The 13,124-nt window shown below is 48.5% G+C and overlaps 6 protein-coding genes across 6 annotated transcripts; 3 read left to right on the forward strand and 3 right to left on the reverse strand.

The window, feature by feature from the left end:
* Nucleotides 1-121: 121 nt before the first annotated feature.
* Nucleotides 122-1,521, reverse strand: N7529_009909 (indoleamine 2,3-dioxygenase; the record flags this gene model as incomplete). Its single annotated transcript, XM_057245436.1, has 3 exons — nucleotides 122-481; nucleotides 564-1,169; nucleotides 1,225-1,521. 3 exons carry the CDS (start codon nucleotides 1,519-1,521, stop codon nucleotides 122-124), a joined length of 1,263 nt encoding a protein of 420 aa, XP_057093699.1.
* Nucleotides 1,522-2,450: 929 nt separating this feature from the next.
* Nucleotides 2,451-4,047, forward strand: N7529_009910 (kynureninase; the record flags this gene model as incomplete). The annotated part of the gene is made up of 4 exons (XM_057245437.1): nucleotides 2,451-2,610; nucleotides 2,666-3,003; nucleotides 3,054-3,531; nucleotides 3,629-4,047. The coding sequence occupies 4 exons, from the start codon at nucleotides 2,451-2,453 to the stop codon at nucleotides 4,045-4,047; spliced, it is 1,395 nt and encodes a 464-aa protein (XP_057093700.1).
* Nucleotides 4,048-4,171: 124 nt separating this feature from the next.
* N7529_009911 (uncharacterized protein) lies at nucleotides 4,172-6,477 on the reverse strand (the record flags this gene model as incomplete). Its single annotated transcript, XM_057245438.1, has 6 exons — nucleotides 4,172-4,624; nucleotides 4,685-5,577; nucleotides 5,637-6,028; nucleotides 6,080-6,135; nucleotides 6,192-6,345; nucleotides 6,401-6,477. The coding sequence occupies 6 exons, from the start codon at nucleotides 6,475-6,477 to the stop codon at nucleotides 4,172-4,174; spliced, it is 2,025 nt and encodes a 674-aa protein (XP_057093701.1).
* Nucleotides 6,478-8,105: 1,628 nt separating this feature from the next.
* N7529_009912 (cytochrome c oxidase subunit 7) lies at nucleotides 8,106-8,707 on the reverse strand (the record flags this gene model as incomplete). The annotated part of the gene is made up of 5 exons (XM_057245439.1): nucleotides 8,106-8,126; nucleotides 8,206-8,237; nucleotides 8,291-8,351; nucleotides 8,428-8,506; nucleotides 8,676-8,707. The coding sequence occupies 5 exons, from the start codon at nucleotides 8,705-8,707 to the stop codon at nucleotides 8,106-8,108; spliced, it is 225 nt and encodes a 74-aa protein (XP_057093702.1).
* A 283-nt stretch (nucleotides 8,708-8,990) lies between these two features.
* Nucleotides 8,991-11,486, forward strand: N7529_009913 (uncharacterized protein; the record flags this gene model as incomplete). The annotated part of the gene is made up of 1 exon (XM_057245440.1): nucleotides 8,991-11,486. One exon carries the CDS (start codon nucleotides 8,991-8,993, stop codon nucleotides 11,484-11,486), a length of 2,496 nt encoding a protein of 831 aa, XP_057093703.1.
* Nucleotides 11,487-11,909: 423 nt separating this feature from the next.
* N7529_009914 (uncharacterized protein) lies at nucleotides 11,910-13,098 on the forward strand (the record flags this gene model as incomplete). Its single annotated transcript, XM_057245441.1, has 2 exons — nucleotides 11,910-12,279; nucleotides 12,335-13,098. 2 exons carry the CDS (start codon nucleotides 11,910-11,912, stop codon nucleotides 13,096-13,098), a joined length of 1,134 nt encoding a protein of 377 aa, XP_057093704.1.
* Nucleotides 13,099-13,124: the final 26 nt, after the last annotated feature.

A 13,124-nucleotide genomic window follows, 5' to 3' on the forward strand; every position in this document is an offset into this window, starting at 1 on the left:
AATGATAGTACTTGTTTGACATAACATCAAGTCACTTCAGAGTACAATAGTATCAACAAGTCTATCAAACAAATATCGGAAATAAATGGTCGTAAAGTCGTAAGAGCTCTCCAGCGAACCTTTAGCACTTGGCATCCCGCACCGTGTCCCTCGTCTGCTTCAAGAAAGGCATCAAGTCTGTGCCACCAGTACCAGAAAGCGTATGGTTCGACTCATCCCTTCCCTTCATGCTAACCGTGGCCAAATTGACCTTCTCAACATCTTGTGTAGGTTTAGGTCTCCTCGCTGCTAGCACGATGTACCGGGTGACCATCTGGATGTGTGTATCCCGGAACTTCATAAGCTCATTCACAGCCTCATTGTATGCTTGCCGTTCAGGTGACTTTTCCCCAGCAGACAGGATGAAAGAGCGAATGTTTGATCGAGTAGTCAGATCCTCAAGGAAGCGTCGGTCAGGACCAGGCATGTACTTGCGCATCTCCTATAATAGTCGTCAGCACTGCAACATTCAAACCGTTAAAGACTGGAAGCCTCCGGCAATGAAGCCCCAAGATATATCTTACATGAATGAATGTAGGCCCAGATGCTTTCTTCCCGCCCGTCGCAGAATGTTCGACTCCAAGGAAGATATCAAAGGCTTGAATCAATGAGCTCTGCGCATTACTACCACCACTCAATTGGAGCCAGTTCTCGGGTTTTTCATCTCCACCAACGTCATAGTAAACACCCTTCGGCAGACCGGCATGGCCCATATTCTTGCTACCAGCCAGCAAAGGTCGAAGCTGATGGAAGAAGAAGGCTGCATCAGTATGCTGATACATTCTCTTGAGAATGATAGCGAGATCATTGAGTCCATCGGCAAGGGTGTACAACAACGCAGTGAGAATATCCGTAGCGTTCACAGCAACTGCTTTCATCGCATCTTTCATCAGCGAGATGAGCTTTGTACCACGGGCCTCGATAGCAACTGAAATCGCCATAAACCACTCTTCATCCTTGGCGCCCGTGAACGAGGTCTGAACCTTGAGATTGTCCGGGTCGGAGATGTCTGCTCCCGGATGTCTTGCCTTGAAGTTCCACAGTGCAAGACCTGCATAGGTAGCGCAGGCAGGGATCTCGAGGTGTGCTGCTATCTCAAGGAAGGGCTTTGCAATTGACGGAGGGAGTCTCTGTAGACATTTCTGTTAGAATGGCAGGTTTGTTACTTTGACTGGCTGTACATACTTCACTTGGTTTATCCCCGCCCCAGATATAACTGTGGGACAAGTATCCCATGATCACATATGCTCGCCGCCATTCAGGTTCTGTTTTGAGGTGTTCCGTCGAGCAGATGGGCATGGTATCAATCTTATTCCTGATCTCATTGGTCTTGATGAGGGTGGGTAACCGGTCGGACAGTTCTTCCCAGGCGCTATAATAGGGATTCAATAGTTTCGTTAGGGGGGCAGCATTGGGAAGGAAGCCGGTGATGGCATAGTCCTTGAAAAGATCACTGATGGTTGATTCTGTAGTTTGGAGCATGTTGAGAGGTGTGCTGACGAGGAACCGAAGAAGGCGAGCACAGTTTTTATAGCAGTATTCCAAGGTTTCTTTCTCAATGATACGATAATATCATGAAACTGAAACAATACTATATTATCTCACAGGCCCAAATTTCTACTACGGCTTGCATCGGGGCATTTAGTCAATATCTATACAATCCGGAAGAAACGCGGATACACATCCGTGTTCCGCCTCCGGTGTATGACGACGGCTATCTAACTGGGCGCTGTTCTGTATTGTGGGCTCTGCCTTGATAGGAACGTAATGGAATGCACCTTGTGAATTGGAGTAGTCCTTATTCAAATGATGTGATTGTCCTGCAGGGCTAGCAATCAACTTGCATCGTCAGATCACATGTAGGCCATCTGCACGCAATGCATGGAAGCCTGAAAGAGTATTGTAATATGAAAATCGAGGGAGCAGAAGCGAATGAAACTAATCATGAAAATGAATCTCATAGTTAGTGCAATCATTATTCATGAAACAGGATGGTGTACAAAGCCGATCTTCATCATATCTTTCTACTAATCATTGCGCTCTACCGACAATACTAATCTATATAGCGTAGTGGGTGACTTTCTCTTCCTCATCTTTTTATGTAATTCTGTGCTATTTCTATGCATTCTCTCTTTGATCTGTTTCCGTTAGATTTTCGTCCTAGGCTTGAAATTATAAATGATAATCTAATCGGGACGGAATACCAGAGCGGAAGCGGATATTGTTCCGGGTTGCATTGGAGGTGCAGCTCCCCCGTCCCTGATTCGATGCTTCCTTCTTATAAAAGCAGTAGTACGTGTCCGAGCTGCAACAGCAACTTTCCCCTCGTTCATCCCCCGGCGATTTCTTTTATTCACCCTGGTTATTATCCGCCCTTCTACATACCTGGTCATTGCAACAGCACCACCAAGATGACTGCCACAAAAGCACTCAAGCCTGTATTCAGCGAGGAGGCAGCATCGCAGGAATATGCGGCATCGTTAGATGCAGCGGATCCTCTGCGCGAATTCCGCGATCAGTTCATTATTCCCTCAAAGGCTAATCTTGCAACTAAGAAGCTGGCCAAGCCAGGTAAACTTATTGTATGCACCAGGCGTCACTTGATGAGACTAACGTTGTCCTACAGGTCTTTCGTCAGAGCCTAGCACATACTTCTGTGGCAACTCACTAGGCATTCAGCCCAAGGCTGTATCGAAGTATATGGAAGCCCAGCTGGACACTTGGGCGTCTATTGGTGTCTGCGGGCACTTCACCACTCTCGAGGATTCACCTCTATCGCAATGGCAATTACTAGCCGAGCAGGCGGCAGCTTCGATGTCTAAGATTGTGGGTGCGCAGCCTGAAGAGGTTGCCGCTATGGGCACATTGACTATGAACCTTCACCTATTGCTTGCTAGTTTCTACAAGCCTACAGAGACAAAGCGCAAGATTTTGATGGACTGGAAGGCATTCCCATCCGATCATGTGAGTTTTGATCAAACAAGAAATTTGAGTTTCAACTGACCGCTTCATAGTATGCAATTGAATCACACGTTGCTTGGCACGATCTTGATGCAAAAGAGAACATGGTTCTCATTGGTCCAGACGAGGGCCAATACGAGATTCAAACAGAGAAAATTCTATCAATCATTGACCAGCATGCCGAAGATGCAGCTTTGCTTCTTCTCCCCGGTATTCAGTATTATACTGGACAGCTGTTTGACATCCCTACAATTACCAAGTACGCTCAATCCAAGGGCCTAATCGTAGGATGGGATCTGGCGCATGCATACGCAAATGTTGACCTGAAGTTGCATGACTGGAACGTCGACTTTGCAGCTTGGTGCACGTACAAGTACGGAAATGCCGGGCCAGGGGCCATGGGTGGACTTTTCGTCCACGAAAGACATGGTCAGGTTGATTACAGCGCTGGGCCCGATACGCCTAAGTTCCGACACCGTTTGACAGGTTGGTATGGTGGTGATAGGTCTGTGCGGTTCATGATGGATAACAGTGAGTTCATGCTATCTTTAATATTCTTCCCATTTTCTGCATTTCATCTCATCTCATACTTCACATTGAAAGTCGAACATGTACTAATTCCCACCAGAGTTCAAGCCCATTCCTGGAGCGGGTGGATTCCAGCTTTCCAACCCCTCCGTCATAGATCTGACCTGTCTTTGCGCGACATTGTCTGTTTTCGACCAGACATCCATGGCAGATCTACGTCAAAAGTCTATCAAGTTGACTGCGTATCTCGAATACCTGCTTTTGAAGGATACAGATGAAGAAACACGTTTGTTCGATATCATCACGCCGTCTGACCCCCATGCGCGTGGAGCTCAGTTGAGTGTTTTGCTTAAGCCTGGCTTGCTGCATAAGGTTTCCGAGCGCCTGCAAAATGCAGGCATTATCTGTGACAAGCGAGAGCCTGGTGTTGTGCGTGTAGCGCCGACACCTTTGTATAACACTTTCTCTGAGGTGTTTAATTTTGTCGAGGAGTTCAAGGGTGCATTGGCTTCTTCATAGACGCGAAGATATAATGTATGTATATAAAATGCTTCTACGAGTTACTCGCTTTCGTTGTCAAATTGGATAGCTCTGCGGATTACCATAATCGGCCATTGAGTTGGAATATAAATACAAAGCGATTTTAGAAGTTCCCAATACTATCCCAATTATCTCCACTGCGCAGAAACTCCTGCCCCTGAGAGAAGAAATTCGCAGCAAGAATCGAGAACTCGTCATTGGACAGAGTAAGCTGCTGAGGCGAGACTAAGGAACTCGATGAATAATCCTGGCCCGGAAATGCAGTATTTGCGCTGAGGGTCTGAGCCTGAATATTCGAAGCTCCTTCTTCCTGCACAGATAACCGGAAAGGTGCCGGCAAAGGCGATGTCTGGGATACTTCTGCGCCGGAAGAAGAGGACCCTGCATATAGAGATTCTCCGAATAGACGCCGAGCAGAGTCAGTATCACTATTAGATGAATATTCCAGTATTTCCCAGAATCGAGAAAGATCAATTAAGAGACTCTGATTTTGTGCGCCTGGGTCCGATTGGTAGGTTGCTGAGACGGCATCCTCTAGTCGTTGAAGTCTGTTGGCCTGTATCAATTACATGGTTAGTTTTGTTTCCTCAACTAGATACCGGGTAGGGCTTCGTACCAACCGAGCCATATGCGGCCATCTCTCTCCTATCCGTTGCACGAAATTAACGCACTTGGTGAATCGTTCACGTTTTTGTTCTCTGATTGTCGAGTTATCTGTGAAACTGAGTTGGAGCTCGATAGTGGCTACTACGGCAGCGCTATACCCCAATAACGGATCCGATACCAAGAACGACTTTTCTTCAAAGTAGTTGATGAAATGAATGATCCAGGTTGTGTGAGATGATATTAGATCCGAAGTGTGCTGCAGAAAGATCTCCGGGATGGTACTTCGGAAATTCCTCAGACTTAAAGAAAGCAGAAGGGGATGATTGAGAAGACACAGACTTGTGTGGTACATGAATTGGTTCAGGAACCATGGACCCCAGTATTCGCGATGTGTCTTCAATTCCTCGAGAGATCGTTCGCCAAGGTTCGCAGGTTTGAACCTGTGGATATATGGCATGCGAGTTTCGAGGTCCATTTGCAAGGCAAGAATTTTGGAATACTCGGAATGAGGAGACCAGGGTGGAACATTGCTGGGTCGGCCATGAAGTCGGACGTATCGCGCTGTTTTGGCGAAGACTTCGCTGAGCATGACAACGTAGGAAATAATTCCCTCGTCTTCCATGTCGCTGCGTCGCATTTCATCAATTGATTGCCCCGGGGAGAGAATAAGTGCCGGGCGAGCTGGACTTTTAGGAAAAGGGGGACCTCCTAGATCTGCTATGTCTAGTATTGAGAAGTCGCCGCCATGGAGTCGTTTGAGCAGACATATACTCCAAAAGCAGCGTCTGCGTTCTTCTCGAACTATTGCGCTCATTGGTGAGCGAGGCTCGACTCCAAGATTGGCACACTGTGCAAGATTCATCGCAAGGCTGCTGTGGATGCTAGAGCGATGTGTGTTGCCATCTGTGAAATAATGGTAAATCAGTCAAATTATACTATGCAATAAAAAGTTCGGCGCATACTTGTAAAATCTACTAAGCTCAGTAGACAGAGGCATTGAAGAGTGAAAAGTTCCACTGGCCCTTCTGATACTCTTTTCATGATAAGCCCTCTAGCAACCTCGGCATAACCGTTCACGAGGCTTGCAGAATCTGTACTATTGTGGTAGGTATAGGAAAACCGCGAAGCTAGTGCCAATATGGCGAAGAGAAGCTCAGCCTCGCGCGTTTGAAGACTGGCGAGAAAGCCATCTCGGTGGAAGAGGGGAAGTGGCTGAGAATCACAATACAGAAGGTATAGCTCTGCAATGGGGATTATCTCTTCCCATGGCGGCAGTGTAATAGATGAATTGGGCATTTTCAATGTCACTGGTGGCACAAGGGGCTCTGTTGATATTCGAGATTCACCTCGCGAGCTGTAAAATGGAGTTAGTGATAGATCTGAAGTGAATAGGAAAGGTTCCTACCCGAGGACGTTGAGAACCTCTCCAACTTTGCTTTCAAGGCTTCGCAATCTATCTTCCTAAAGCAGAGTCAATATCTGCATCAGCATATAGAAGGGCTGATATAGAAGAATACCAGAACATGAGAAGTTCGAGCTTCCAGCTCTATTGGCCTGAACAATTCTTCTGTTGGTGGACGACGCCGCTCCTCGGCGTAAATACATTGCTGTCGTAGCCTGGCGCACAGAGAGCAGACCGGCTGCTCTCCAGGGCATTTGGCTTTCTTGCGCCTGGGAGATATGTTAGTGGCAATGCCTGTAAAATTCTGGTGTGTTATTTACGGACCTGCAAGGCTCACAGGCTTGGCGGACACGCTTAGCTGGTCGCTCTGTATTAGAGAAGTTCTCGTCTTCCATAATCATAGTTGGAAAGCGGAGTGTCACGCATGATTTTCGGAGTTCATTGTAGGAGAATGGATGAAGTATGTCCAATACCGGGGACCAAACCGGACCAAACCGTATCAAGAAAGCTATACTCTTGATGTGTTTACTTCCTTCAAGACCAGTCTATTGATTAAGTAAATAAGGCGCGCCATGAAATGTGCGTGCGTTTGTTGGAATGAAGACCACGATATGCGTCGATGTTGAGATAAATGGTGACTAAGCGATGTTGGCCGCCCGCAGGGCGCCTGAGCGGCGGCCCAACCCTAGCCCTGGAGCCCTGAAGGCACTGAAGGCGCAGGTTGCAAGGCCATCCCGCAGCCAGTACGGACTACATTGGGTCTAGAATCTCCAAAAACTACTTTTATCCAAGGTATTCTGCCGCAACGATATAAAACATAAAAAGTTAGCTGCATACTATATATTTGCGATTGGAAGAGGGTTACGAAGAAAACATCGACAATGTCAAGAAAGACTTCCCAAAGGAAATTAAGCGAAGCATACAAAGTCGGGCAAATGATCAAGTCTCGTAGGCGTCCCTTATCCAAGCTTGTAATTTCAGCGTGATCGACGTGGGTTTGAAAGAAGCCACGCCATGGAGGCCGTCCTTGTCGCACTACTTGGTGAAAAAATGGACTAGCACCGGGTGATATATGGACTAGGTGTACATTAGCCAGAATGGGAGCTAATCCATTTGCTAGGTCTATCGCCGCCTCCCCATTAGATTCCACATTGCCGTGGGTGTCGAATCGGGAGATAGGGACGAGAATGCTAAATAGACAGGGCGACGTAGCCAACTTGTACCCGAACTCATTGATGTCTTGAGGTTTATCGACCTTATTACACAGACTCGGCATTTAAATGCCATGATGTGTAGTCTGCATTTCGGCATAGAATGGTGTAAAATTTCGAGTAAGCAGGGTGGAAACATTGTCTCACAGCTCCAGGTGATATCATGTAGACCCGACAGTTGGCTCACAAGAGCGTGCAATGGCCCCCAGCTGCCATGTTCAGGCCGGGGCACAGAGTTAAAGAGGCCGCGGATATCGTTTTGATAATAAGTTGCAAGGCAACTCAACTCTTCCGTGTTGTCGCATTGATTTATATCCTCAAAATCGGCATTCATATACCCATCTTCAATCGCAGGTAGGTCTCCTCGGACTGATCATTGACAGACACATGGAATTGCGGGAGTGATACTTGCGGTTCACAGATTTACTGTATGTCATGCAAGGTAGCCTCTAGATTAAGACCACTCACCGACGCCAGAATTTTTGAGGCGCATTATGCAAGTGCTACTTGGAATTGCGAATACGGTTTAGCGGACATATCATACAAAAACGATGCATGAAGACAGTGACCATCAATTAGGATCTTGTTCAGGACGGATACTGTTCCAGTTGAAAATACATATAAGGCAACAACAACTCTTGGATTGGCGCTTGAATTGATATATGTACAGCTCCAAATCCGCGTGGCTACCAACCCATCTAACCCCTTCTTGGAGTAGAAATACACCTTAAAAAACAACAAACACCACAGCTCAACATCCAAGAGAACTAAGAATGGTGTTATCCATCCCTATCCAACTGGGTCTCATGACCGACGGTTTAGATCCAGGTCTTGTGGCCCTGTAAACGAGTCAGTATGTCAATTCGGTATATGAATTACGTTCTTCCAGGTAAATGGAAATGGGCAGAGGGAACTCACGAAGACCATGCGGCACATGGCGTAGGTGGTAGCTAGTTCAATTAGTTATCGACTTCATTTCATATCGGAGAAGGGATCCACTCACCAGCACCGAGGCCGTAGACGGAGATGAGGTAGGGGTACATAATGTAGCCGGAGCGAGAAGTCTGTGACACATTTAAACCGTCAGAAATTTGCTAGAGCGAATTGAGGGTATATGGGCCCATTTCGGCTAGGACTAACCTTCCACCATTGGCGCTTGCCATCGTGGTTCTGGAAAAGACGCTGGTAGTAAGGCACACGGTTCTCACGGAACACGAAGCTAAAGGAAGTCGATCAGTATATTTTGCAATAACAAAGCGAGAACGCTCGTCCCGCAACACCATCAATTGCAATTGGACCCGGAGGATCGCAGGAGGAAATTCGATAGTCGTCTCATGATCGGGTTTGTGCGCAGGGAGATTGCTCAGTGATTCGAAGGGAACACGTACCCAGCCATGCGGGAGCTAGTAGCGCGGAACATTTTCGCGGTTGGAAGGTAGAAGGAGCGGGGATTGGAGATTCAACGAGGGCGAGATGGTGTCGACGAAGTTGGCCCGGAATGAGCTGGATATCGCGATCACGTGCCGTCACCTGATCGAATCAGATGTTGTCTCAAGTCATCAGTGCCCAAAAGGGTATAGTGGCAGAAAAGCACTCGGACGCGTATCAACTTTTGAATTGATAGCAACTTATTTGACGTCAGGAGCTAGAAGGATGTTTGACGTCGAGAATTTGCTTTCCCGACCTTCCTTCGTTAAACCCTCATGCGCCCGGCGCTTCTACGACTGTTGAAGAGGCCGTCCGCCGTCTCGATCCTTGACACCCTCGCAGCTACACCGGTCGGAATCGAACAATTGGAGTCGAAGTATAGGTGTTTACGATGCAGTTCACGGAGCGCCAAACAAGAATTACCGGATGAACATAGAAACAGTCCTGCACGACATACCCTTGAAAATCCAAACCGAGGGAAACGGCCATTCAGCTTTCCCATCTATGATATCGAGGAAGCAAGTGAGCGGTCAATCTCTGCGCACACGGATGTCGCGGAGGATCAGACGTCTCTCAACACCGCACAATGCTCTACCAAAGCCCTCGCACTTCGACCGGACAGGCTTGAATTCGAATCGGACGTCGGACACCTCAACAACATTGGAACGCGATTGGTGGACAGTTCGGATAACCGATACAATCTGGACTTGTGGGAGGAGCTTCTTCGGTATCGACAGCGCCATTACGGTGACAATGGCACGCTTGACATATGGGAAGGGCTCACCATCCGCGTGGATGGAGTCCGGCTTCCAATCGACGGAGAACAAGCAGATTTCTTCTGGCAGAGCTTTGTGGACTTAGGATTGAGGCGAAGGCTGTTCCTTAAAGATGTTTTTGAATATGCCGTCAATCTCCTGGAGAAATCCAACAGCCAATGGCCGGGGCTGTATGAGCGTATCGTTGGTGGGCTTCTTGAACAGGGCGCGCCGAATCGCGCGGTTGAGTGGCACAAGAAGCTTCAGGACTCTCAACTGGCAAGCCCAAATGACGCACTAAAAATATTACCCTCGGCGCTCCGTCTATCGTCTCTTCCGGCTGGCACGGAATTTACAACCTCGGTCGACCTCGAGTTCTTGTCCTTACCACCGGGATTGAAGGCATTCCAGGCCATATGCTCCGCAGTCCCCGGACATCAGTTCTATGGACCAGTCATTGCAATGCTTATGCATCAGGGCCATGGAGAGGCAGCAATTTTGATGCACTATTTCCTCGCGAAGCGTCAGGATCATCCACAAACGCCTGATGATATACAACCCTTGCTGGACTACGTTGAGAAGTTCGGTCTACGGACAGAGTTCAATCGGCTCCGCGGTTATGTCAAAAAGCGATTTGATACACAAGCCTCGATTGACCAACCTGGTCCGAAGCCCTTGGCCCAAAGAGGAGAGAAAGGCCAAGACGAAAAACCTTTCAAAGACGACCTCGGGGCCAAACTGTTTGCCACTCGGGCTCTCAACTTCGATATGGTTGTAGGTGGTCTGAAGATGCTTGGTGTATCAGAGATCGGTCCCCGGACCTTGCGCGAGCTGGCCACCAGAACCAACGGTAATCAGGATCTACTGGACAAGCTCAAAATCCTCAAGCAGTCTGGAATATCCGTTGGAAACACCGTGTTCTCTCGCCTGATCCAAAAGCTTGCCGCCCAAAATCGGGACATTCTCCTCTCAGACATTCTGCGCAGCGACCAACACCCTGATATTCTCGAAGACAGGCGCACCCAGGAGTCAATGTTATATTCTTACTACATGGCTCGGGATTGGCGTTTGTACAATATGACTTTAGCCATATTAACTGAACTATACCCAGGTGCACCTGATCTCTACGATATTCATTTCAGGAAGCACATCGCAGCCTGGGAACTTGGCTCCGCATGCAAGGTTGCCGACGAGCTAGCCCTACAGAACCGGACATTGGGTGAAGAGAGCGTGGATTTCATGGCCGAGCAGGTCCTCACCCCTCGCCGAATGAACCATCGCCCGCCGCCAGGCCAACGTCTCTCCGCCGTCGAGGAAGTGGTCTTCATGTTCAAGATTCTCAAGCGCGTGGTTCCCGCAGGAGGCTATGTTAGCGCGGCATTCTGGGTAGAGATGCTCAAGCGTCTCGGCATGGCCGATGCATGGGCAGACTGGGACAAACTTGAACAATGCTGCCGCTGGCTCGTTAGCCAATACGCAGACAACGATAAAGAACCGCGGGCGCATATCTCGCCCAAAGTCGAGGCCTCTACGCAAACGAACGGTCGCGACCGACGAATGCTTGACCTAGTCTTCACCCCACAAATGCAAGCCGCCATCGTCTCCTGGGGTTTCATGTTCCGCGTGCTTGACACCACCGCGTCGAGATTCGCCATTCCTCATCCTAAGAATTCCGGCGAGAAACTCATTCCCTGGGTTCGGGGTCTCATTCTACTCCGAGAACTCGAACAATCAGGCCTCCGCCTTGACAAGCGTTTAATTTCCCAAGCTGTACGACACCGACTTGCCATGCTCTACAGCCACCACGTTGTTTCGGCGCGACGCATGAACCGCATGCTGCGACGTCGGAATCCATACCATCTACAACAAGTGATGAATGATGTATTCCAGGCCTGGGGCGACGCATCTCTTTTCGATGGCATGGAGCAGAATCTGGCGCAGTTAGTCAATCCGCCTCGGTCGGCTAGGTCGAAGAAGCGGGCTCCGGGGATACGTTTGTCACGGAAAGGATTATAAGTCTTGTTGACTTCCATGTACATTAGCATTGTAATTGTAAATAATAAATACCCATTTCAGTTGAAGTCTTCCGAGATCCTTTGGCTCATACAATGCCGAGAAAATGTACACGTATGTTTTTGCGCAGTTGAGACATGGATCGTCAGGGTTGCCACTTGATTTAAGTAGAGTAAAGGCACCTAGACCAATTTATTGAATAATGCCAACGCCTAAATGGACTCTACGACAGGCTGCGTAAGCATTCAATAAACTGGAGCGGCAGTGCAGATCCATTGATCTAAGAATAGTTGAGACGGCAACGCGGCCCCGGAGATGATCTTGTAAACATTCTGTGTTATTATTCTGCTTCTTTCTTCTTCTTTTTTTGATTGTATCTTACATTATTATACGTTTTACTCATATTAGTTTGTGCCATTCAAAATTATGCGTGTATTGAACTTTTTGGCTCTGTTGCCAGCGGTTTTAGCGAACCCTTTGGTTAGACGCACCAACAGTACAGCATGCAACAATTCCCCAGACCTCTGCTCCAAGTCCTATGGAGAAATCACACATCTCGGTGCCCACGACAGTCCCTTCTTGCGCGATTCCAGCACAAGTAATTCGCTAGCCGGCGACCAATATTACGACACCACCACACAACTATCAGCCGGCGTCCGCCTAGTAACGGCTCAAGTGCACAAGAGCAACTCACAATGGCGTCTCTGTCATTCTACCTGCGACCTGCTAGACGCAGGACTTCTCAGCGACTGGCTGAAAAAAATCAAGACCTGGCTAGATGACAACCCAAACGAAGGTAAGTCCCCTCACGTGAAGGTCTCCAAAGTCCAAACCTAACCTAATTACCGCAGTCGTCACAATCCTCCTCGTCAACTCCGACAGTGCCACAGCCTCCGAGCTCAACACCGAATTCGAAACAGCAAACATAACAGACTATGCATATGAGCCAACCTCCCAAAGCACAGCCCCAACATCATGGCCAACCCTCCAAACAATGATCGACGACGGCAAACGCCTAGTTGTCTTTATTGCCTCGATCACAACCTCTGAATCCTACCCCTACCTAATGAACGAATTCAACTTCGTCTGGGAAAATCCCTACGATGTCTCCTCGCCCTCAAACTTCTCCTGCTCCCCCGACCGACCCTCAACATACAAGGGCGACGCGGCCGCCGCCCTCTCCGCCAATCTCCTCCCTCTCATGAACCACTTCCTGTATTCATCTGATCTGGCCGCCTTCGACATCGAATACCCCAACTCCAGTTACGTCGGCACGACGAATGCCGCGTCTGGCGGCACAGGCAATTTGGGCGATACCGCATCGACCTGTAAGCAGGCATGGAGCGGGCGGCAGCCGACGTTTATTATGGTTGATTTCTTCAACCGTGGGCCTGCCATCGATACAGTCGATAGCTTGAACAATGTAACCAATCCTGTTGGGAGGAAGTCTGTTACAGAGGCTTCGACTAGTGGGGCTTCTTCAACTAGTAGTGTTTTCAAGGCGCTTGTTGAGTTGGCCGACTCGGCGAAGGCGGGGACGACGGTGACCATGGGGAATTGGATCTGGGCCGGTGGGAACTGGGGGAATCTTCTTGGTGGTGGGATTTCTCTCTAAATTTTTTTTCTGTTATTGAGCGCGCA

This window comes from Penicillium soppii, assembly GCF_028829465.1.
Source record: "Penicillium soppii strain IBT 18220 chromosome Unknown utg000007l, whole genome shotgun sequence".
NCBI classification, from domain to species: domain Eukaryota; kingdom Fungi; phylum Ascomycota; class Eurotiomycetes; order Eurotiales; family Aspergillaceae; genus Penicillium; species Penicillium soppii.